Source organism: Ambystoma mexicanum, chromosome 10, assembly GCF_040938575.1.
Source record: "Ambystoma mexicanum isolate Mex_15411 chromosome 10, UKY_AmexF1_1, whole genome shotgun sequence".
In the NCBI taxonomy this organism is placed as follows: Eukaryota; Metazoa; Chordata; class Amphibia; order Caudata; family Ambystomatidae; genus Ambystoma; species Ambystoma mexicanum.
The window spans coordinates 540,001,237-540,027,143 of record NC_090932.1 but is presented as its reverse complement, the minus strand read 5'-3'; the positions used below and the strand labels follow the sequence as shown (position 1 = coordinate 540,027,143).

At 46.6% G+C, this 25,907-nt stretch overlaps 1 protein-coding gene across 3 annotated transcripts in view; it reads right to left on the bottom strand.

The window, feature by feature from the left end:
* FARP2 (FERM, ARH/RhoGEF and pleckstrin domain protein 2) overlaps positions 1–25,907 on the bottom strand; it is a 4,051,843-nt gene that overhangs the window by 871,473 nt on the left and 3,154,463 nt on the right. For all 3 annotated transcript variants that reach the window (XR_011276033.1, XM_069618112.1, XM_069618113.1), the window contains exons 18-19: positions 23,587–23,824; positions 12,774–12,904 (exon numbers count right to left, since the gene is read on the bottom strand). Coding sequence is in view for 2 of the 3 variants with exons in the window: in XM_069618112.1 (XP_069474213.1) it covers positions 12,774–12,904; positions 23,587–23,824 (369 nt within the window). In the remaining variant the exon portion in view is untranslated. The remainder of the gene's footprint in view (positions 1–12,773; positions 12,905–23,586; positions 23,825–25,907) is intronic.

Here is a 25,907-nt window from a genome sequence, read left to right as displayed (position 1 = left end):
CCAATATTGATGTCCCAGATTTCTACACAGAGCTACTGGGCATTCTGGATCACTATCCCCTAATACCTACCCTCTGGGGTGGGGATTTGAACTTGATAATAGACCACAATTTGGATAGATCCGGTGCTCGCCCCCATCCGCCTGCCAGGGCTGCTCTGGTGCTCCAGGGGGACTCAGGGACCTCAGGTTACTTGATGTGTGGAGAGTACTCAACCCTGGGGCACGGTGTTACTCATATTACTCAACGGTCCATGATTCTCATTCCCGTATAGATAGGTGGTATATTTCGGACACTATGATTGGCAATGTGAGCGGCGCAGAAATAATACCCAGAACTTTCTCTGATCATTCTCCAGTAACTCCGAAAATAGCTCTGGGGACCTCCCTCAATAAGAGCACGGGGTGGCGGTTCAAACCGCAGTCTCTGCTAGACCCTGTATTCGAAGCTGAGTTAACTAAACACATTGATGAATACTTTGAATTGAACAGAGGCACAGTAGATACGCAGGCTACACTATGGGAGGCCTTTATGGCGTGTATCCAAGGGGCAGCCCTATCCTGTGAGTCCGGTATACTCAAATGTATCCGTAGGGACCTCCTGCGCAGTGAGACTCATCTACGTGGTCTGAAAGAGGAGCTGGCGGCAATGGCTGGTAATCACAACCTGGGGTAGAAATTAAAATGGAGCTTGATAAGTTCCGACAGCACGCAGAAAGGGAGGTGAAGTTCCTTGATGGTCCTAATTTGGCAAGGAGGTATGGCAAAAGTGAGCAACCTGGTAGGCTCCTTGCTAGAGTGATTCGTCAATCTCAGGGCAACCATCACATTCCTTCCATATTAAGCGCCTCAGGGATGCTGGTTCATACGCCAGAGGAAGTGGGCTGGGAATTTCATGCATTTTATTCAAAAGGCAGTGATCACTGTCCTACTAAAACCCGGTAAACCCCCTGAACAGTGTAGCTCCTACCGCCCCCTCGCCCTTATTAATTTGGATATAAAAATCTTTGCCAAGGTGCTGGCCCTTGGCCTGGCCCCCTACATGACTCATACTCATATAACACCATCAGGGGGCACAGATGCCAGTAGCCTGAACCGGCGCCTCCTCTCAACAGGCTGAATCTCTCGAAAATAAACAATCAAGAAAGCAATTTCTGACACTTACCTCTCTCCGTTCCGGCTACCCTACCCCTGGGGCCCCTCCACCTGCGATCCGGATGAAAATCGGACCCGTTTTCACCTGCTTCGGGATCGTCCCTAGTGAGGCCTCCTCCAGCTCCTCCTCCTCCAGCCTGGCTCCCGTGGTGATTTTCCCGCTCGGCGGACGGCCTGGCCTGCGGTGTACTCTGCCTCCCGCACTCGTCCAGCGCCTGCAGCAGTCACCAGTCTTCTGTCATCTATGCTAGAACGTCCCTGGAGAGGCCTCCTCCAGCTTCTCCTCCAGCCCGGCTCCCGTGGTGATTTTCCCGCTCTGCAGACGGCCTCCCGCACTCGTCCAGCACCTGCAGCAGTCACCAGTCTTCCATCATCTCTGCTGGAACATCCCTGGAGAGGCCTGCTCCAGCTCCTCCTCCAGCCTGGCCCCCGTTGGGATCTTCCCGCACGGCTGACGGCCTGGCCTGTGGTGTGCTTTGCCTCCCGCGCTCGTCCAGCGCCTGCAGCAGTCACCAGTCATCCGTCATCTCTGCTGGAACGTCCTGGGTAAGGCCTCCAGCCCGGCTCCTGCGCTGATCCCTCCCGCTGGGGACGGCCAGGCCTGCGGAATGCTCTTCTCTTCTCCTCACTCGCCCATTCGGAGACCTGTCTTGGAGACCTCCTGTGCTCTCTGTGTCATCCCGCCTCTATTCCAGCTGTGGGGATCCCGGCTGGCAGAGGCAGTTCAGAGTCCACCATCTTGACTCCCTTCAACCACTGACAGCCTTCCTGGTACGTGTGTGGACTCCGCTCCTGCAGTCGCCAACTTCTTCCTATCTGCTCTGGCACTCGGTGGAACTTTGTTGAGTTTCCGGCTCCATATCACCTGGCACCATTTCTTGATCCTGGTGCCTGCCTTGCAGCTGTACTCTCCTGGGGCCTGCCTTGCCGCTGCTCTCCCCTTACCGTCCGTCTCCATTCTGACTACTGGGATCCTGCTGTGCCACTGTGCCCTCCTGGTACCTGCCCTGCCGCTGCACCCCCAGTGCCATCACCCTTCCACTCTGGCTACTGGGGTCCCGGGGGGTGAAGCTGCCCAGAGTTCCACCTCCTTGGCTCCCTCCCGCTGCCGGCAGCCCTCCTTGTGCATGGAAGGTGTCGGAGCCTGCAGTCACCCATAACATCTTGCGGTGCCACCGTGCTCTCCTGTGCCTGTGCCTGGTTCGCCTCTGCTCTGCCCCAGGCCCATCCACCTGTCACACTAACTCTCAGGGTCCTGGCAGGACCGTGACTGCTTAGGGTACCTCCTGCCATCTCTGAGCCGCTGCCACCGGCCCGCCCCGTCTGACAACGATCGGGCTACTTGGGTTTGCCCTCTTTAGCCTGACTCCTCCTGGCTGACTACTTGGGATTCTGTCCAACCTCACTGCCTCTGAAGCTTGAAGTTCTCCCGTTGCGGCTGCTTAGGACTCCAACCCTTCTTCGCCGCCAGCAACCCTTCCCACTCTAGAGCGGGTCCACTCACAGAACTTCACTGCTTCTGCCCACCCTCCTTGCCTGACTCTGTTCTTCTCTTGTGCCTGCACCACTCCTGGTCCCATTGCCTATGGCCCTTCAAACTCAAGCGCGAGTGCAGCTACGGTGGACCTCTGCATTGAGCCATCCACTACCTGTTTTCCTCCTCTAGCACCTTTCTGCCGAACCTGGTACTGCCTGCAGCCCCCCCATCCTCTCCCCATTACTCTCCTAACTCATTTCCCTGACCACCGCCCATACCTGAAACTGCCACACTGACCTCTGCTCTCACCATCACAAGACTCTACAGGATCGACCCATACGTACTCGCCCTTTCTTTGAGTCCTCTGTTATGCAATTCTCCAAATCTCCTTCTCCCCACCCTTCCTTCCCTCCTCCCCCCTTTCCCCTACTCCCACCTTCTCCTCTCCCTTCTACTCTCCTTTTCCCTCCTAATGCCCAGCCCTGCCCCCTAGCCCCCCCACACTCCTCATGTTACTCTCCTTCCCTCTCTCACCGCCCTAACCTTCTATACCCCCCTACCGTCCATCACTCCACCCACTTGAACAAGGCACTCTGGAATGCCCGATCCATCTGCAACAAAACCGCAGCTGTCCTCGACCTATTCTTTCGCCTTAACCTCAATTTTTTATGTCTAACTGAAACCTGGATCCCCCCCATAACACTTTTATCCCTGCTTCCTTAACCATCTCCTCTTCCTCCTTTACTCATACCCCACGCACTACTGGCCGTGGCGGAGGCGTTGGCCTCCTCTGCCACCCCAAGTACATCTTCTCTTCCTCCTCACAATCTCTCCCTTGTTTCCCTACCTTTGAATTCCTCTACAAATCTTTCTCCTTGCCCCACCCTATTTCTTTTCTGATCATATACCGTCCCCCTGGCCATCTCTCTTCCTTCTATGAAGACCTGGATCACCTCCTCTCGCTCATCTCTCCCTCCCCCTCTCCTCTATCCGTGCTTGGTGACTTCAATCTCCATCTCCCTTCTCCCCCTCAATCCTCTCCCATCTTCTCTATCTTTGACTCTTACCTCCTTTCCCCTCTTCCTTCTTCCTCCACCCACTCCTCTGGCTCCATCCTGGACCTCATCTTCAATTCTTCCTACCCCTCTTCCCCTGTCTCTACTCTTCCTATCTATCTCTCTGACCATGCCTTACTCTCTTTCTCCCTTTGTCCTCTCCCACACTCCACCCCTCCTAACCCCTCCCCTCCAACCTACTCACGGCGCGATTTTCGCAACTTTGACCCATCCCTCTTTACTGACACTTGCTCTTCTTTCATTCCAACTCTCCAAGACTTCTCCTTATTATCTGCAGATGATGCTCTATCCTCCCTCTCCTCTGCTATCTCCTCCTCCCTTGACAGACTCTACCCCCTTTCTCTTTTCCGCCCTACCCAAAAACCCTCTCAACCTTGGCTTACTCCCCAACTCCTCTCCATGCGACGCTTTCTCCGTCGTCTCGAGAGACTTTCGCTCAAAATTCCCTCGCTTTCTAACCAAACCTCTTACTTCTCTTACCACGCACTCTACGACTCCTGCCTTGCCTCGGCTAAATCCTCTTACTTCTCTAACCTACTCCAATCTCAAGCCACTCATCCTCGCCATATCTTCCAATCTCTTTCTCGACTTCTCTCTCCCCCCACTTCTGATCCGATCCTCCAATTCTACACTGTCCCCTTCTGACTTCGCCAACTTCTTTTCCTCTAAGATTCTTACCCTTCGTCAAAAAATCCACACCCCCTCTGACTTCATTTCTACTCCTCCGCCCCATCCCTCATCCTACATGTCCATCTTCTATCCCGTCTCCCCTTCTGAAGTCTCCACCCTAGTATCCAAAGCCCACCCCACTGCTGCCCCTTCTGACCCTCTCCCTTCCCTTCTCATCCCTAAGATTTACCCTCTTCTTATCCCCTATCTCACCTCCTTCTTCAACATCTGTCTCTCCTCAGCTACTTTCCCTCTGCCTTCAAGCATGCTACAATCATCCCTATTTTGAAGAAACCTTCTACTGATCCTCTTTTCACCTCTAACTTTAGACCCATCTCTATTCTCCCATTCCTCTCCAAGCTTCTCGAGTGCCTTGCCTACTCCCAGCTCTCATCCTTTGTTACTAACTCCTCTCTCCTACCACCCTACCAATCTGGCTTCCATCCCAAACATTCCACAGAAACTGCTCTCACCTCTATTCTCAACTCCCTTCTCTCTGCTCGCCACGCCAAACAATCCTCTATACTTATTCTCCTAGACCTCTCTGCAGCCTTTGACACTGTCGATTATCCCCTCCTTATTCACACTCTTTCTTACTTTGGTTTCAAAGGCTCTGTCCTCAACTGGCTATCCTCTTACCTCTCTTCACACTCCTTTACTGTCTCCTGGGGAGGTCGGTCCTTTCCTACCTATCCTCTTGAATAAGGTGTACCCCAAGGGTCGGTACTTGGTCCTTTCTTCTTCTCTCTTTACACCTCCCTCATTGCCCCTGTAATCTCCTCGTTTGGATTCTCCCAGCACTTTTATGCTGACAACACTCAACTCTTTCTCTCTTTCTCCTCCTTCTCACCTGACCTTCACCAAAAACTCTCCTCCTGCCTTACTGCTTTTAAAAACTGGATGTCTTCCCGATTTCTCTCTCTTAATACGGACAAAACCGAAGTTGTATTCTTTCCCTCTAACTCTCTTCCACCTCCCTCACCCATTCATTCACTTTCCTCCCTCCAATCTTCCTATCTCTCTTCAAGCTCGTAATTTAGGGGTTCTCTTTGACTCCTCTCTCTCCTTCTCCCAACATATTTCCCTCACTTCCCGCACCTGTCGCTACCACCTCTTCAATATGTGCAAAATCCGTCCTTCTCTCACCTTCCACGCTACTAACCTCTTAATCTCCTCCCTCATCTTCTCCCACCTCTTCTACTGCTCCTCCCTACTCTTTGGGCTTCCTACTTCTCACCTTGCCCCTCTTAAATCCATCTACCACTCTGCGGTTCGTACCCTCTGTCTACTTACCACCCGTGACTCCATCTCTACCTCTCTCTCTTCCCTTGGCTAGCTTCCTTTCCATTCCCAACTTGAATTTCAATTTCTCTGCCTTGTCTTTCAATCTCTCTATGGTCTCGCTCCCCCTCATCTCTCCTCCCTTCTCTCCTACTCTCCCTCCCGTTCCCTTCGATTAGCTGACCACTTCCTTCTCACTGTACCTCCCTCCCCCTGTGCCTCCTCTCGCTTCCGCTCCTTACAACTCCTAGCACCTCTACCCTGGAACTCCCTTCCTCTTGCCACCCCCATCTTCACCTCCTTCCGCTCTTCCCTCAAATCTCTCCTCCTCCATTCTCCTCCCTGAATCACCTGCCCCTTCCTGCTTCCCCCCTCTCCTCCCTATTCTTCCCCTAACTATCCCCCCTCCCGACCTCCCCCCTCTTACCCCTCTCCTTCCCTCCTCCTACCATTTTTCACCATTCCCCTCCCATCCACTCCCTCTCCCCTTCCCAACCTAACCCGCTCAGTTAATTGCTCTTTTCATTGTTTTGTCGATTGATTCATAATGTATTTGCTTCAACTGTTGTTTGTTTATGTAATATGTTGTTCAATTCTACAGCGCTTTGGCGTAAAGCGCTTAATGAATCAATAAATACAAATGCAAATACAAATATTGTGCATCCTGACCAATCAGGGTTTGTCCTTGGCAGGTCCACTGCGCTGAATCTCATGAGGCTATTTAACATCTTAGCGCAAATAGACCCCAATGAGCAAGCGGTGGCAGCGGCCGTAGACATACAAAAAGCGTTTGATTCGGTCTCTTGGCAATTTATGTGGGCAGTATTAGAGAAGTGCAACTTCGACCCGCTCTTCAACTCGTGGGTTAAACTACTGTATGCACATCCAGTGGCGAAGGTGAGCACCAATGGCACCTTAACACCCCAAATTCTAATATGCAGAGGGACTAGACAGGTCTGCCCGCTGTCTCCCCTACTATTCACCATAGTGATGGAGGTGCTAGCGGACGATATACGCAATAAACACATGCGCAGGGGGGTCAGACTACCACTGGAACCCGAAATCATCTCACTATACGCTGATGATGCGCTTCTCTTCATACGCGACCCTGCTATTCACTTGGCATCCATAATTCAGACTGTCCAGTAGTTTGGGACCATGTCCACACTGCTGGTCAATTGCACTAAATTTTAGCTATTTCCCTTAACGGACTCCACCCCCCACCCCCGTTGGATCTGATGGGTTTCAATTGGTCACCAGCTGAAATATAATACCTTGGGATAATGGTAACACGTCAAAAGGCCACCCTTTATGCACGTTACCTCAGGGACTACTTACCCCAAATAGACTCCAAGCTTCACTCCTGGGCAAAGCTCCCTATCACTGTAGCAGGACGACTTTCGCTCCTAAAGATGCTAATCGCCCAAAAACTGCTATATTACTTTGTTAATGTGCCGCTGTGGCCTGGTGCCGCTTTTTTCGATACACTAGCAAGGGGCTGTAAACGGGTTTCTGTGGCACTCGGGCACAGTGTGCCTCAAATGGGATAAATTGTCCAGACCTTGCGGGAGCGTAGGCTTTTCTGCCCCACAATTTTGAGAGGTACTGGATGTCAGCACAGGCTCAATATGCGGCCCATTGGTACAATATAGGTGCAATGCATCCCCACATAAAATTGGAAAGGTATGCTGCTGGCACCCGGGATCTGCGTACACTTGTGCTTCCTCCGCGTATTGAGCCGCGGCCAGATATAGACCCAGTCACAGTAACGGCCCTAGCATGGAAGAAAATGTGGAAGACACTGAAAAACCCCAGACCCAACCATAAAAACATGCCCCTATGGAATTTTGTTCCCTCGCTTCCTTGCATGAGCAGAGCTGATGCACAGCAGTGGGCAAACGCAGGATACGCCACACTGGGTGATGTGTTTAGTAGAAACTCCTTTATAGAATTAATTGACTTACCTGAGCTACCTAGGGGGAAATCAGTGAAATGACTACAGTGTGCAGGGTAACGCCTGGCAATTACGCGCTCGTGGGGCACATTCCCGATACAGCCTCCTGACGAACCCCTCTTTGACATTGTAATGATGGGCATCACTCACGGGGTTGCTAGACTGTATGGAACGCTGCAAGATCGCGGCTGTGCACCATTGACGGGGTTAAGAGAAGACATGGATCTGGGAGAGAATATTACAGGTGAGAGGTGGGAAGCCATGTGTAGGCAAACTCAGGAGGTGTCCTTGAACACAAAATTTCAACTGATACAGTTCAAGGTTCTACACCGCTTCCACCAAACCCCCACGCGGCTCCACCGAATCTCACGCCGTCACCCGCCTGCATGTCCCAGATGCACAGCATATCAAGCCGACTACATGCATATGTTGTGGAGTTGCCCTGTGTTGGGGGAGTTCTGGGCTGGAGTCTGTAACACCTTGTCAATTATGCTAAATGCCCAACTCCGCCCCTCCCCAATGAGTTGCTTATTTGATCAGTTTGATCATATTTATGGCTCCCTCTGTAAATTGGCAAGTCTATGTTTATTGTTAGCTGCCAGATGTATTCTCTTGGTGTGGCTGCGGCCGGCTGTCCCTACTGTTTCCCAATGGTTGAAAGCGGTTGCGTGGGCATCCGATATGGAAGGACGCTGGACTTTATTGCAACCATCAAACTCACGTCCCAAAAACATATGGGCCCCATTCCGCAGCTATTTGCTTTCCACTTACCCCTGCATTGACAATATTGATGAGTAGTGAACAATGGCATGGTGCGGCCAGCACTGACTCCTTACTGCCCCCTCCCCGTCCTCCCAGCCACGAAGCGGATGGTCTCTTCACCCTACATAAGTGTACTGCTGTATTGTGCTGTTAAGGTACATGTTGTGTATGCTGTTGACCAAACTGTTTTTTTATTTATTTTTTTTATTTCTATTGCTGCAATGTCGAACACTCTCAAAAATAAAGGTTTAAAAAAATAAAAAAACTCACAACTCAAAACTCCCACTACTCCTTCCAACAAACAAAGCTGACAAGCTAATCATAACCCCTTTAACACATATCCACCTTGCCTCTCTTCATCTGAGACTCAACTTTTTTACTCTTCCTTACCTCATCAACTGAACATTACACTCTGGAATGCTCAGTCTGTATGCAACAAAACTTCCTTTATCACTGACTTTTGTATGTGATTTATTCGCTGGGAAAAAACATTGATGGATCTTCGATATTTTTTTAACCCACTAAATACCCTTTGCAACATATTTTAGGATTGATGCAATTACATAAACAAACTCCAGACCTACAATATTTGGGGAAAGTGTTGGACAGTGGGTTAAAATAAATAAATGAGTGCCCCTCGATATTTCTTTCAGTGATGAAATCACTGGGTACCATCATTGACTACTTTCACTCCAGCTCTCCTCCATCCAGACCTTCTTGCGATCACTAAAACCTGGATTCCTCCATTTAACACTACCACTCTGGAAGCCCTATACAACTCTAAACTATCCTTCATTCACTCTTCTCGACTGACTGGCATAGGTGGAGGCATCGGACACCTACTCTCTTCCCGCCTCAATGCCTCAAAAATCTCCAATGCCACGTCCCACCCTACTTCTTTTGAATTCACAATTTCTACTATTTCTCTTCCTTACTCGGTTCACATCATCTCCATCTATCCTTCTCCTGGTCCCACTGGACCAATCCTTGATGATCTTGGGCTACTCCTTGATTCACTTTGCACTAAACATCACCTCATTCTCTTAGGTGACTTTAACCTTCCCTCTCCAACCTCTTCTCAGAAATCTGAACTTCTGTCTTTTCTTATTGACCACACTCGCCACTCTATCCATAACCTACCTACCCACACAGGGGTGGTCTTTGGATCTCTTTTTCATCTCCACCACTCTCTCAGTCACTAATACTATTGTCACACCAACCATATCTGATCACTCAATTGTTTCCACCACCATCTCCTTTCCACCCTCTGACCTTTCCTCACCACTTGCTTCACCTATTACTAAAATGAAATTTAAACCTTCTGCTATTCTCCCTTTCCCTCTGACCTAAAATTCTCACTCGCATCCTTCACACCCGATGCCTCTTCCATCAACACAGCCTTCTCTAGCTTACAATCCCTACTATAGGACTCATTCTCCTCTCACTTCCCACTGCTTACTTTCACCCCTAAGTCTCAGCATCCTCAGTCATGGGTCACCCCCATTCTTATGGTCTCTCCGCACAGACATGCATCGGCTGCTGCGCAAATGAAGACGTACCCACTCGCATGAGGAGCTGCAGCTCTACCTCTCTGCCCTGAACTCTCTCAACTCAATTTACAAGTTATTATAAGTCCACTCTTGATAGAGCGAAAAGGAAATTCTTAACCATCATTGACACTCATTCCAACCATCCTAGCTGGCAACATGGCACCCTAAATTCACTCCTCCTAAAGTCTACAACTATGAACTCCACTCTCACAGCTAATGACCTAGCTGAATTCTTTGCTGCATACATTTCCAAAATTAGAGACTCTCTCCTGACCTTTCCGTACACTCCCTCCTCCGACATTTTACACTCAGCCTACTCTACCATCATCCTCTGCCTCCATCTCCAACTTTAGTCACACTAATACTGACAAAGTGCTATCTCTACTGATGAAGGCTAACCCCTCTTATGCCCCATCAGGCCCTCTTGCTACACATCTAGTCAAGCCTATTACCGCTTTAGTGGCCTCTCACCGAGCTAAACACTTCAATCTGTCCTTTGACTCTGCTTGCTTTCCCTCTGTTTTCAAAACAGCCACGGTCATCCCTCTCCTAAAAAAGCAAGGGACTGCCCCAAACCTACCCACCAACTTTCACCCTTTCACTCTCCTTCCGCACTACTCTAAAGCGCTCAAGAGAGTTTTGTTCAACCGTCTTCCAATTTTTTAGACATCCACAACCTCGAGACCCCCTCCAAGCAGGTTTCCGCACCTGTCACTCCAGGGAATCTGCTCTCATGACTGTGTCCAACTTCATTGCCTCTGCTAAGCACTCCAAATTATCCTCTATCCAAATTCCCCTTGACCTGTCTGCTGCCTTTGACACTGTCGATCACTCTGATCTCCTTAATACTCTTTTCTTCTTAGGATTCGCAATCCAGGCCATCCCTGGATTGAATCCTACCTTGCACCTTGCTGATTCTCTGTCTGCTGGAGCAACAGCACCTACCTCTCAACTCATTCCTCTAACTGGCAGAGGTCAACAAGGCTTTGTCTTGGGTCTGCTCCTTTTTACACTCTACACATCTTCTCTTGGGCACTAATCTCCTCCTTGGGGGGGCCCCTAACTAACTCTTAGAGGACGACACTCAAATCTTATTCTCTTTTCCTGAACTCTCCTCTGATCTCTATCAAAATTTCAAACTGTCTCTCTGCCATTAAATATTGGATGGCTTTGCACACTCTGATGTCACACTGTACCAAAACCGAGGTGGTGTTCTTCCCTGCCAAAAGCTCTCTCTTATCTCTTCCTCTGCCAATCCAGTTTGCACCTGACACTCTCCCCTACTCTTCTCACACCTTCTCTGCTTTCATCTCCAAAACTGGAACAGCAGCTCGCCTCACCCTCCTAAATAATAAGAAAATCAGGCAGCACCTTCCTTTCAACAACACCAAGAATCTCTAAACTGGACTACTGTGCCAGAATCCTCATTGGTCTCCGCAACAATGCTTTCTGTCCTCTCGACAAGATCATTAACTTTGCTACCAAGACTCTTAGAACTCCCTCACTTCACACCTACTTCATTAGATCATCACCAGGCTGGATGGCTGACGATGCAAAACAGGGTCAGATTTAAACTTCTTCTCCTGGTTCACAAATCTATCCACGGTAAGGCATCACTGTGTCTGTCCTCCTCTATTCAACTCTACAAGCCTTCTCGTAATCTCTGCTCTGCCTCCTTGACTACCCTTGTAGCTCCTCGCCCTCCCTGCTCTTGCTATCTCTTCCGCTGTTTCTCTTTTATTGCTCCACTTGCATGGCATTCTCTTCCCCCGGACATCAGAGAAACAGTCCCCACAGATTTGTTCAAAACCAAACTAAAAGCCTACCTTCTCACCTCAGAGTTACCATCTTAACCTACATCTCATCTGCATGCTAGATAACATTTTTCCCTCACCGCTAACTTGCCTCTGTCCCTCACTTCCTCAACCTCCACTCTTGCACTACACCAATCATGGTCACATCCGGAACAGAGCTGGCAGTACTGCCTACCGATACTTAAAAATGGCCAATGTTCATTGTCCTTAATCAATGTATGTCTACTTATGTATTGTCCCTGGTGACTGTTCCATTTACTCCCCTGCACAACCTGGTCAGAATGTCCCTCAAACTCACCCGATTACAAGAAGCTCACTGCTTTCCATCAAACCGGATTTCTTATCTATTGTACGTTCTTTTATGGTTAAAAGAGCATTGTTCCTCTTGTATATAAATAAATAAATACAAATTCTCCTCTATGAAGAGACAGAAGAATGTAGATTTAGAAAATCGAAGGGAAGAACAAATTCTATTGGAATGCAAGTATGCAGTTCCGAAATCTCAGACTCCTTAGGAAAATGATGCACGTCAGGAATCGGATAAACATGATTTTGAAAAATAGGATTCAGACCCTGTTACTCCAATTCAAACCTGTATATCTTAAGGTAAATAATGTAGGCAGCCTACTAATAGTGTATGTGTGACAAAACATACCAAGCGCATGTGAGAAGAGGCTACTGTAAGATTGAGCCAAAAACAAAAAGTGAGCCGGGAAAGTATATAGGACTATTGTTTTGTTAGATTTACATTGTAAAATATTTGTAAAATATTTGCTTAAGCCCTGGCCAACTGGCTTAACTGAATTATATCTGCAATATTCAATTTAGCTCAAGCATGCTTTTTTCAGGATCGTAGAGCTTTGACAACAAGGGAAAGACCTTAAATCTAATCAGTAAGAGGCAATTAAGTTTACACATTGTTCCACTCCCTCATTCATGTTATAAGAGGTATTGCTCACTGCCAAAAAAGCCTGTATTAAAGAGGACCATATCTCTTTAACAGTAATAGGTCAAAGTCACGATAAGAGGTGCACTCACCCGCTCCGACACAGTCAGATTTTCAATGCCAACCAAGTCACGCTGGAGCTCCGTTAGCTTCTGGAAGTTCTCCAGACGTATCAGAGTATTCTGGAGCTGGGATGTCATGGTTGTCACCTCCTTCAATGCATCTGTATAAGAAACAAACTCAAGTGAGTCAGAAATTTGAGAACATTCTGTTTCTCAGTCCTGCCTACTTTCGTTCATTTAAATAGTCAATAATGTAAAAAACCAGAGGGGGTTTCACAGCCTAGTCCCTGCTGAACCCATACTCAGGTGGCCAGGGAAAGGCCATCGCTTTTGGATTCTGGCGCTGGGGGTGAACAAGTGAGAAAGGATCACCTGGGTAGGTGGTCCTCAAGGAGTGGGGGAGAAGCACCCAATAGAAAGACATTGTATCCCCCTTTTTCCACAACCCATCTAACCCCTATCCTGACATTTGATGGGAAACTACAACTCCCATAATTCCTCCCCACTTTGTCTTGACAAAAGTACTGCAGTACGGAAGATGAGGAATGTGGCTAGAGAGATTATCTCCCCTGACTTGCATTGGCCATGTCCCTGTAATGAGGCCAGGCAGTCAGGCACGTAGCTCTAACAAGTTACACCTGCCACTTATTAGCAGTCCCAGTGAAAATAAAAGGTGGCGCGCACAGGCACGCTTTAAGTGAGGCTGCGCACGAGAAGGAACAGCTCTTCCAAGGCTGATACAGACCGGACGGTGCAAGCTGGAAGACCAACGAGCTGATCTACAGTGGAGAGGATCATGAGGAAGCCAGGCTAAATGTGCATGCTTTCGGGAAAACGTGAGTGTGCGAAAAGCAAAGAAGAGCCCGCAGAGGAAATAAACCTTCAGATTATTGGAAAACGGCCTGCGACCCTCCTGGGTGAACGACAGTGCTGAGGAGGAGCAGAGGAGGCGTTGCTACCAGCCTTGAGCTGCAAGAAAAGATGAGACATTCTTTTAACATGGCCACTGAGTTACCAAGGGGAACACAAGTCTGTTTGATGTGACAGAGAAAGTGACTCTCATTTTGCAAGTTGAAGGTTCCGTATGTGCTGACAAAACGCAAATGAGAAGAACCATTGTTAAAAGAGAAGGATACGAAGTAGCAGAGTGGTATTGTGATGGGAAATCACACATTCGAAAGTCTCTGTGAAATGTTATGAATTGTGAAAGATATTACAGGGAGATCAAAGGAAAGAAAGTTGAACAAATGTAAAATGAAAGATATGAACTGTGAATATGCCAAGGAGACAAAGTTTGAAATATGTGAACTGTGAATAGGCCAAGAAGGCAAAATCCAAATAATAGAACTTAAGAGAAAAGCAAGTGAAAGAGAACAAAAACTACCAGTACCAAAAAGCATTGATGCTGCAAGAAAAGATTGTGAAATTAAGGGTTGTTGAAAGAGAGGTCGAAGTGGTCATGTAGAGATCTGTGGAAATTCTTTGCACTTTCAAATGTCTTTGTCAGTGGGAAAAGATATCTTAGAGAAATTGTGGGGAAGGGAACCCCCACAAAGGAAAGACAGGGTCTAGCTCGGCAGAGGAAAGCCTGTGCAGAACTGTGAGAAATTGTGTGATAAAGTGCGACAAGACAGACTTGAGCCAGCCGGAGGGAAGCCTGTACAAAACTGTGAGAAGTTAAGAAACAAATGAACTGAGTATTGATGGCAGGGCGAGCAAAGCTTAAAGAAAGTGATTGAAGTATCGGAAATTAAAAGCCTAAAAATAGAACTGTTAAATTGTGCCAGTAAGCCAAAGTGTGCAAGATTGGGAGAACTGTGCCATCCACCTATCTTTTGTTTTTCTTAAAAGATTCTCTAGTCCCCGTGGGGTTGAACTTGGGGAAAGGAGAGGGTGCTAATGCCATTCTGACATTTCTTTTTGAGACACTATTTTCCTTTTGTGGGCAAGGTTAGGTTTTCTTAGTATAGGCCTTTTCATTTTGACCAGATTGACTTGGACGTATTTATTATCGATAATTGGTCGAGATTACTCCCATTTCAGAGTTAGGGCCCGTTAGGAATTCTACCATCCCAAGCAAAACATTGGATAAAGGTTTTGAAACTTTTATTCATTGTGTCCGTGTCTATTGCTCGATGCCATGCCTTCTTTACAATAAGCTTGTCGATATAGTGATATTTACATTAACTCCACATGATGCACCAGAGACATTTCGGAACTGAGCCAAAAACTTAAGTGAAAAGGTGTCTAAATAGTTGTCAATGTCAGGGTGAAAAAATAATTCCACCTTCAACATTGTTGGGTGGGCAGATGGAGTGAATGGGGAATACACAGATCCAAAATTAGCGCCCTTATGAAGATGACACAACCAAAACACCTCTGTGATGCGCGGTTTAAAGGTGATCTGCCTACAACTCCTAGAAGAGTTCAGCGTCCTGCCCCTTTATGGGGACCTTGCATGAAGTGCTGTTTTGACATGCCAAACATGCTGTTTTTCTCTCAGTCCGACAGTGAACATATGCAATAATGCCCATCACTAGACAGTACTCTTTCCAGGTTTTCCTTTCAGTCTAGGAAATACACAAGGGTAGGACAACACTAGTTGGGATAACCAACTAATTTTAAGCAATAAAGTGAGGGAGGCTAATTTCTCCACCAAAATAAAGTTGATTTGTTTTAAGGCAAAGCAAAAGGGGGCTTCAGTCACAACAAGCCTGTGACAAGGCGGTGGAAAGGAAGGAAGATCAGAGCCAGGACAAGACCTCTAGCAAGAAGCCAATCAGACCTTGGGGGATGAGGTCATAATGGAGGGAGGCTACAACATGGGAGACCTTGGGGGATGAGGTCATAATGGAGGGAGGCTACAACCTAGGAGAGACAGACAATTGGACCAATGGTAATGCTCTAGAACAAGAAAGATTCCAAGGATGTCATACTGATACAGGTCTCTGGTGTTTGTCTTTTGAATTAGAGAGAAGAGTTGGAGGAGGGCCCGGGGCCTGAGGAGGAGGTGGGCTATTAGTGGGCCTATTGACGTCCGACCATAAGGAAACAGTAGTCCAAGTTGCACCCTATCCTGTTATAACCTGTTTATAGAGACTTACTAAGACATTTATCCCCAAATAAGAAGTTAGCCGTGAGAGAGTTGCTGCTGACGGCCCTAACGGCACTTGAGACCCAGCTGGAGGCCTCTGTCATCCGGAAACAAAGGTGAGCGTCGAGTGAATGAGAGAAAGACTGAATGAACAGAGAGGCAGAGGACCGTGCTAACAGTTGTCCAGGAAGCCTTCCCAACAAGGGGGGGGCTGGGCCAAAGAGGCTGGAGTACAAGCAACACCAGTGAGGCTGTGAACTGGAGACTTCCCCTCTGGAGAATAATAGAGAAATGAACAGTGAGGCTTATAAGACAATGTGAGACTTTAAGGAATTGATGACGAATGATCCCTAGGAAAACAGTTTCCAGAGAATAAAAGGCAATAGAGTCTCATCTCCTGTAGAAGACTCTGAAGTAATGGAACTACAGTTGGGGAAATAATGTATGTTTATTTTCCATACAATAACTAGGTTTAAACTAGTAACTATTAACTGGTAAGGCACATATAATAGGGGACATGAAATGTAACGTCTCTTTCCTCCTTCGCCTTTCCAACCGTCTCCTTGCCGTGTTCCACACTGTAATCCCTTCTCCATCGCCTGGCTCTCATCCCTCGTGCGGTCTTCACGCGCTAAGCAGATCTACACAACACTGTGCACGTGCCGTGCAATGTAGATGAGGACACTACACATCCCCTTTCCTTATATAACAAATGTTAAACTTGTTTAGTTCACAAAGTCTGCAAGATATTTTGGTCGTCTGTAGTTTCTTCCACATCTGGACCCCTTCCTGCCTTCTTCTTCTTCTGGACAATTATCTGAACGGATTGCCAAGGAAGACACACTACTAGACAACCTACTTCTCCTATTCTCTCTCCATACACTCTCATCATCTCTAATTGTTATCTCGTCCCCTTTCTTTCTTTGCTCACCTCAATCACTTCATCAGCATTATTCTCCAAACACTCATCCCTTAGAATCATCACCCTCTCGTTGTTCCACACTCTGCCATCCTGGGTTTTTACAGCGTGCGAATATACCTCTATCACCCTAACTGGTTTAGACCAATGACAACCATCTTGTCTCAGGGATACTGGGAGTTTTATTCTCACCCAACTACCCACTTGAGGATGAGACCTTCTCCTAAAACACTTGCTATCATGCATTCTTTTATTGTTCAACTGTCTCTGCTCAATACTCTCTTTCACCCCATCCCGATCAACTCCATTCCCCGCTACAAACACTCATCCACCCTGGAAAGAGCTTTGTATTAGCTTTTTTGGCCCTGCTCAGCTCAAAGGGAGAAAAACCTGTGGAGCTGTGAGGCGTGAATCTGTGAGCTATCAGAGTTTCCTTGACAACTTCTTTCCACTCTCTCCCATTAGCCCACGCCAACTTGATGGCGTCCTTTATCACTCTGTTAAATCGCTCCACAATACCGTTGGCCTGTGGATGGTAAATAGCACAGAATCTATGATTGATAGACCTATCACTCAAATATCTTTCCATTTGTTTAGATTTAAACTGGGCACCATTGTCCGTGAGTACCTCCTGCGGATACCCTTCTCTTTCACACAGTTCCTCCATGAATTCTATGACCTTACGTGTAGTAACCTGGGGCAGGAAAGTGATTTCAGCCCATCTGGTTAACATGTCAATGATCACCAAGCAAAAAGTAGAACAGCCACCACTCCAAACTGGACCAATCACATCCATAGCTAATTTACTCCACAGACTTTCAGGAATATCCCTCATAACCATCGGATAACTAGCACTCATGAATACTTTATCACTTCTGGAGCAAAGGATATATTTTTTGACTCGGTCCTCAATCTGGCGATCACAACCAGGCCACCAATAACTATTTCTAATCCTCCTCTTGGTCTTTACGATGCCTTGGTGACCTTTGTGGCCCATCTGCATTATCTTCTCCCTGAGACTAGTGGGAGGTATTATCTTATAGCCCTTCATCAGATATCCACTTTGCAAATATAGGTCCTCTCGTACATCCCAGAATGCCTTGACTTCTGTACGAATCATCTCATTCTTCCTCCACCTTCCTTCCTTGACATTCTTTACTACATGTATTAAAACCTCATCTTTCTCCATCTCATCATCCCACTCCCGATCAGATATGGCCTGGTTTGATACCACACAAACCGCTTCTTGTTCTTCAGGGTTGTCTTTGTCACCGTCCAAGCCAGTCAGACATGACAAACAATCTGTAGTAACGTTCTTTGACCCAGGAATATGTACCACTTTGAAAGTGAACTCTTGTAGTCTAGAGCCCCACCTCCTGATTCTACTAGACACCTTATCAAGACCTTTGGTACTGAAGATTTCCACTAGTGGTTTGTGGTCCGTGTGAATACTGAATTGTGCTCCCCAAACAAAGCTCCTGATTTTCTCCGTGGCCCATTTTATTGCTAAAGCCTCCTTTTCAATTACAGCATAGTTCTTCTCTGCTTCTTTTAAAAGTCTTGACGCAAAAGCAATCACCAGTTCCTGTCCGTTATAATATTGCGATAAGGATGCACCAAGTGCCACTTCACTTGCATCAGTCGTTATTACAGTTTTCCTGCCCCTAACAAAGCTTTGAAGGGCTGGGGCTCTAGCTAAAGCTTCTTTAATGAAACAAAATTCTTCCTCACATCTCTTGTTCCACACAAATTTCTTATTCATTTTAAGTAGATTCCTCAATTCAACTGTATGGTCAGAATAATTTTCTATGAACTTGGCATAGTACTCTGCCATACCAAAGAATGTTCTGAGTTGTTCTTTGCTATTCGGCACAACCATAGACTTGATGGAATCAGCTAAATCCTTCTTTGGTTTGATACCTTCCCCAGAAATTACATGTCCTAAGTATTCGATCTCCCTTCTGTCGATCTTGGATTTGGTTTTACTCAACACCATTCCTGCTTGGTATAATTTCTGTAGTACCCTATTCAATCTCACATTGTGCTCATTCTGATCATTAGCATAAACTAATACATCGTCTTGAAAGAATACAACACCTTCCATATCACCAAGAATTCTCTGCATGACTCTCTGAAAAGCTGAAGCCGCTGATATTAGACCAAACGGCATCCTTCTAAATTGGTAGAGTCCTTCCGGTGTAATGAAGGCCGTCAGGCATTTGGAATCATCATGTTGTGTGATTTGGTGATAAGCCGCCATGAGATCCAAGGTGGAAAAGACTTTTGCAGGCCCCAGAGTAGATATCAGTTCCTGTATGTTGGGCAACGGGTGCCTATCGGGAATCACGCACTTGTTCAACTCCCGCATATCGACGCATAATCTCACTTTTTCTGTAGCTTTTCTTACTATGACCATTGGTGAAACCCACTCTGCAGCATCAATCCTCTCGATAATGCCCTGCTTTTCCAATTTGAGTAGTTCCTCTTTGACCTCCGTCCTGAGGGCCAATGGTACATTCCTGAGTTTCTGGGCTATGGGTCTCGAACCCGACTTGAGCAATATGCGATGTGAAAAACCTTTCAGACATCCTATCACATCCTCTCTGAAAACTTCATCCTTAATTTTCTGGATATTCTCAATGTGAGTCCCATCAACTTGAAAGACCGCTTCATCAGCATTCGGGTCTAACGCACCCTCAGCAGTTTCTGATGGTTCCAGCTAAGTAGAGCCGTCTCGCCTCTCTTTGAGACATATATGCGACCACATGCCCGTCTGCCTTTAAATTCTATTGTGGCTATAAACCATCCAATTAGATCAATCCTAGCTCCTCCATAAGCTTTAGGCTTTACGTCTACTTCATGTAGGTATTCCGGTCCACATTTCTTCTGGTATAAGTGTGTATTTGGCTCCCGGTTCCACCATCATACAGACAGGGAAAACATTCACAGTCATTTTTGTTCTGGGACTTTCGATATGTGTGTCTTCATCCGAGACCATGAACACGCATTCTTCATCATCATCATCTCCAATCCAGTTTGAGGTGTGATCTCCATTCTGGCTGCTCCTGCAACATTTGGCCATGTGTCCCTTGCCTCCACATCTCCTGCAAATTATCTTAAGGGCTTGGACATTCTTTGTTGTTCGCCCAATGATTTGGACTGCCACATCTATAACACACTCTTTGCCTAGTTCTCCCCCTTCCACTCTGAGGGGTCTGACCTTTGTTCTGGCGCTCTCTTCCTGATATGGGTATTCTGGTTGACTCGAACCCATCACTCCTTCTGACCTCTAGTTTCTCAGGTCTTTTCACCATCATCTGATTCCTATATATTTCTGGATTGCCAGAACTTCTGCGCTGCGAACTGCAGTCATTCGACGTTACTCCACCGTGATATGGTGCTAATTTCTTCTTTCTACCGCTCCTTATCACTCCTATTTCTTCATCCTGATCAGACTGCACAGCACTGATCGATGGCTTGACTGACACGTCCTTCAACCTGTTCTCCAAAGTCGATACACATGTTTCCGTGTGTTCCACTTCTTTAGCCAGTCTCAGGACTGTATCTAGTGTGGGATCGTCTTCATACCATAGTCTCTCCCTGACCTTACTGCTTCTACATTCAAGCATGAATTGCTCCCTGATGCGTTCATCAAGTTGTTGGTTGAATTTGCAATTACGGGCTAATTTCCTTAGAGCCGTGACATATTGTTCAACAGTTTCATCCTTCTCCTGTACACGTTTGCCAAATTTATATCTTTCAAGAAAGGTACTCATTTTCTTATCATAGTGTTTATTGAGCTTAGTGATAGCAATTTCATACTCGTTCATGTCCCCTATCTCATCATCCAATAAATCTGGGAGGTCTTCATATTTTTCCTGTCCAGCTGGACCTAACCAATGTAGCAGTAAGGACTTCTTCCTTTCAGTACTGTAAGTTGCTCCACATACTACATGAGCATAATGTTCAAATGCCTTAAGCCAGTTTTTCCATGGGAGAACCAGTTCTCCTATCTCCGGCAAGAATTGCCATGTTGTCTAATTAAAAAATGTGGTTGGTGATGGTAAAAGAATTCCGCAGACTAGGGACTGTGAAGAGGATGAACAGTGGGAGTTACGAGGATTACCAGTATGCCAGTATGGGGTTTCCCAAAGTAATTGTAATCTTATTTATTATTTATTTTTTTATTTTTATTTCAATCTCCCAAAATGTCCTTTGATGAGTCACTGGAAAGTAGTGTCACTTTATTTATATGTATACTCCGGCGTGGAGTGGTTACGCCCTTTCCAGAGCACCAGTTTGATGCAAGGCGTTAGAGACGTTCACCCAGCTGCTAAGGCGTGGACTATAAAGATTGAGCTGTGTTTGTAGATATGGTGGAACTCGACGTGGGCATGCGCAACTTGACTGTAGCATTTTCAGCACGCCAATAGGAAGAGCCGTATAGTTGATCTGAATGGATAATGGGAGTGGCTTGCACTAGCAGTGTAGTAAGAAATGTTAGCGCACTAGCCCACCCCCTCTTCACTTCACTTGATTGATTGGGTGCTGGCCTTCACTTGTCTGATTGGGCACCGGTATGCCTCACGATGGGTGCCTCCCCCTCCTGAAATCTAACCCGAAACAGTTCATAGGCACAAACGAGGAATGAGCAATCCTTGCTTGCCAGTTTGAACCTTGTATGAGACGGTAGACTTCACGGGTCGGATGGCTCTCGGTGCCGCGGCAGACGACGGGGGGGCTGTGTGAACCGCGACGGCTATTCCTACCTTGCCCGCGGCCGGAGATCCCTCTCAACGGCCGCAATGGATCTTGTTTACCTCGTCGCCACTGAAGTAATGGAACTACAGTTAGGGAAATAATGTATGCTTATTTTCCATACAATAACTAGGTTTAAACTGGTAACTATTAACTGGTAAGGCACATATAATAGGGGACATGAAATGTAACGTCTCTTTCCTCCTTCGCCTTTCCAACCGTCTCCTTGCCGTGTTCCACACTGGAATCCCTTCTCCATCGCCTCGCTCTCATCCCTCGTGCGGTCTTCACGCGCTAAGCACATCTACACTACACAGCGCATGTGCCGTGCAATGTAGATGAGGACACTACACACTCCCGAACACTGTTAGCCTCAACAGAATGATTCGTGAACAGTATCTTCACCTTTTTGAGAAAGAAAAGCAAACGGCATGTTGTCCCCCATTTTCCCCAGAATTAAAGAAGCGTGTTGTTTCTGCAAATAAAAGTCAGTAGGTCTAAAGTGTTGAAGGCTGTTCTTCTCATTTCCAAGTACCTACAAAGCCTCAAAACTATCTCTCTGATTTTCCAAATTAGTCTTTCTGAGGTTTAGCTCTGCAACCACAATCTGAAGGGTTCTCAGTCTTTCTTAGCAGTGTTTTTTGTTATTTGGGTATGGCATGAGACACTTACCACTCTATCCAAACCCCCTGCAGCGCCCTACCCAATCCCATTATATTATTTATTACCCCAAACCCACCCCACACATATATATAAAAGTAAAATAAAGGTAAAGGTCAATTGTACAGAAGGTCAATTAGGACCACTATTATTAGGCCAATTTGGACAAAAGATTAATTGTAAAAGGTCAGTTTGGGTAATACCATTTCCTTGACATTTTGCCACATGCTCCCATCTCTGCCCTTCCCTCGCTTGCCCCTTGTAAACTCAGGTTTTGCCTCTTCTTTGTGGTCTCACCTGTTTCAGAATCAGACTAATCTGAATCAGTACCCTCGTTGCCCTGTGTGCACTCCACAATAGATGTTGCCTTCTCTGTCTCTTGCTTTGGATTGTCCTTGCTTTCTTGTATGTCAACTCTTAACCTCTTCCTAAAAGCCTCCCACGCTCCGCCAGCATATTACAGCTCTTGTCCTCCACCTCCTGAAAATTCTCACTGCCAAAGTCACTACTGCTCTGTTTCCAAACACTTACTCTGTAACTCGTAATGCCCACACTCATTGTCCCCTTAGCACCCCTTGTGGTGTCAGCATATGTTTCACCAGAGGGGTTTTCCCTGTGGATCTGTCACTCTTCTATGAAATGGCAAGATTTCCAGCAGAGAGTAATGAGGAAGAGCAGTCTACGGTATTAAAACCTGGACCACCATCTTGATTTCCCACCTCAAGCAACGCGATTGCACATTGCTTCATGGTAGCCCCTGTGGCTTTCGCTTTGCCTTAGCTAACCATGCGTCATGCAAGCGGGCATAAGACCACTCGAGTTGCAAATTGTATGAACTTGATAAATATCAGCCTGTAATCCTAAATGACCATTGCAGCATCTTAGGGACATTTCCAACAGGACTGAAAGGCGCAATGATTCTTCACAAAGAGGGTGAGCAACAGTGTTACCCGGATCCTTAAAACGATATGAACTTTGAGCAATGTAATGGGAAGAGCCCCTCCTTGATCACAGGGTGAGGAGGGACTGACCAGGGGATTCTCCCCATGCTGCCCCGGGATAGAGATAATGCTGTCGACTGTGGTATCGCACCTATATACATATGTTTCGCACCTTGAAACACTTTTGTATAGGCGCGTTAAAAATGCCATATCATATCATACCTGGCCCCTCTGAACTGCCCAGCCATCACCTCACAGAAAAGTCAGGGGACTTCATCACATCTCCCAAAAGTGAAAATGCCTTGCCCTCTTACAAATTTAAGCATATCACTAGGTTAGTGTAACACAATAGCTATACTAGACCTTCGATCAAGTAAAGCATCAAGTATATTAATCAAACCAAAGCAATTTCAACTTACAATTGCCAACTCAGGCAAATAATATACTGTTTTCTCTACCCATACCACTCACCCGTGCAGTCAGTGTAGTCAAGGTGCTCCTGGTGGTAATGCCCGCATAATCTGCTCAGGATCAGCTTGTAATGCATCAACCTTTTAATGGGCTTCAGCAGGAACGTATTTAGTGGCAGGTAGCAAACCTTCTGCAGCTCAAACTCCTTATAAACAGACTCCAATTTTTTTAGCCGCTTTGTGGCTTTCTCTAGCTCCGTCAATACGCTGTCATGCTTCTGCATGTAACCAGTGAACTCCTAAAATGGAGAAGGGATAATCAGTGCACAAAAATTCCAAGTAATAAAAGGACAGAATGGTTTTGTTGTGAAACTTAATATAAAGGCCTTTCTACCTTTCATTACTATGGATGACACACTGCAACTTACTCTGCATATTTACATCAAACAAATTTCATGTATCCACAGGAAGCTCTTGTGAACCACAGGGGAATGCAGTTATTCATTTTTGCATTATTCCATTCATCAATATACTATTTTAACAAAGTTACTCACCGTAGTGACTTCCTTACTCCTTAGTCCATAGTCCCCTTTCCTTCATACTGGGACGTTCCATCCAGTGGGATGGGACCGGAGCACTTTTGTAAAAAAGCATCAAATTGAAAAATGTGTCCTTATTCTCTTTTTACACGGGGTACCGCACGTGGCTGTAACCCAGCCCTCGTTAGCTCTGCCCGCGCATCGCTCTTCAGTCCTTTTCTATCGCCAGGTCTGAGACCTTTAAGCAATAATAGAGGATACTTATTAGAGGGGACGGCGGGCAGACGTATGGAGGTAAGGGGACTATGGACTAGGAGTAAGGTAGTCACTACGGTAAGTAACTTTGTTATACTCCTACATCCCGTCCCCTTTCCTCCATACTTTTGGGAGATTACCAAGCACTACTCACAGGAAAACAGGTGGATGGAATTCCCTTACTGAAAGAGGTTTTTAAGAACAGCCTGATCGAACTAAGCATCGGCTCTGGAGCCCAGGTCTAAGCAGTAATGCTTACAAAAAGCTGATGGGGAAGCCCACGTAGCTGCTCAGCAATTTGTTTGCCAGGGAACATATTTCTGGTAGGCAACGGCAGCTGCCTTGCCCCGCACAAGATGGGCAGGAATTCCTTTTGGAGGCTGAAGGCCCTGAACGGTATACGCCTCTGAAATACAAGAAGCAATCCATCGGGAGGATAGTTGCTTTCGAGGCCGGCTTTCCCTTCAGATCTCTGAAGGTCACAAAAAGCTGGGAAGAGCTCCTACGTTTAGATGTTCTCTCCAAATAAAACTTAAGAGCCTGTCTGACATCCAAATTATGCAATACCCTCTCGGCATCTGAGGCCGGGTCTGGAAAGAAGACGGGTAAGGAAATGGACTGGTTCCGATGAAAATCAGATACCACCTTTAGAAAGAAAGAAGGATTAGTCCGGAGGACAACCTTATCCTTATGAAAGGTGAGGAATGGATGTTCTACAGACAAAGCCTGATGCTCCCTTACATCCCTGCTGAAGTCACCGCAATCAGAAAAACCATTTTCCATGAAAGGAACTTCAAGTCCACTGTAGCCATAGGCTCAAAAGGTTTATGGCATAAGGCAGTGAGGACCACATTCAATTCCCACTTTGGATGCAGGTTGCACACAGGTGGTTAAAGATGCTGTTAGGGAGAATTCTCTGTTTAGGCTGAATTTCCCTACCTAGTGAGTCCCCCAGCAGCTTTGCTGGATTTCTGGGGTTTATTTTTTTTCTCCTGCCAAGAGTGAGACTCTTTTACCCTCACTCTTGGGCATGTTGAAGTGTGTTTTCTTGGTTAAACCTTGTGTTGAATGGGCTATGGGGTCTTTTACTCCATAGGGCCTCATGTATTTTTTGGATGTGGGTTACACAGCACCCTCTGTGCCGTAACCCAGGGGTGTCCTAGGGACTCCCCAACATAGACTCCATACCCTGGGACTGACTACTGTCTCCCAGGGCATGTAAAGTCACCAAAGACTTTACTAGTCTTAAATCCTGAACAGAACCAGTACAAACCATCATATTGTGGACGTACTGGCTGGGGCAATTCGATTGCCCCAGGGTCTGTTAGTCGAGGGGGCACGTCTCCGTCCCCCCTGATCGAGTTTTGGCTGGTGGCAGTGGAAACTACTTTTTATATTCGACCGCGAATATTTTCCTATGGGATTTCCCATTGTTTTAGGCTAACACATTTAATTATTTATTTACGGTAGCCTTAAACATACCGCCGGTTTATATATTTATTATTATAACTCCGGTTGGGATTTTTTGCCAAAACTTGATACTAAAATGGCGTTGGCGTTCGCCTCTGTATCTCTGACCCAAAGTGGA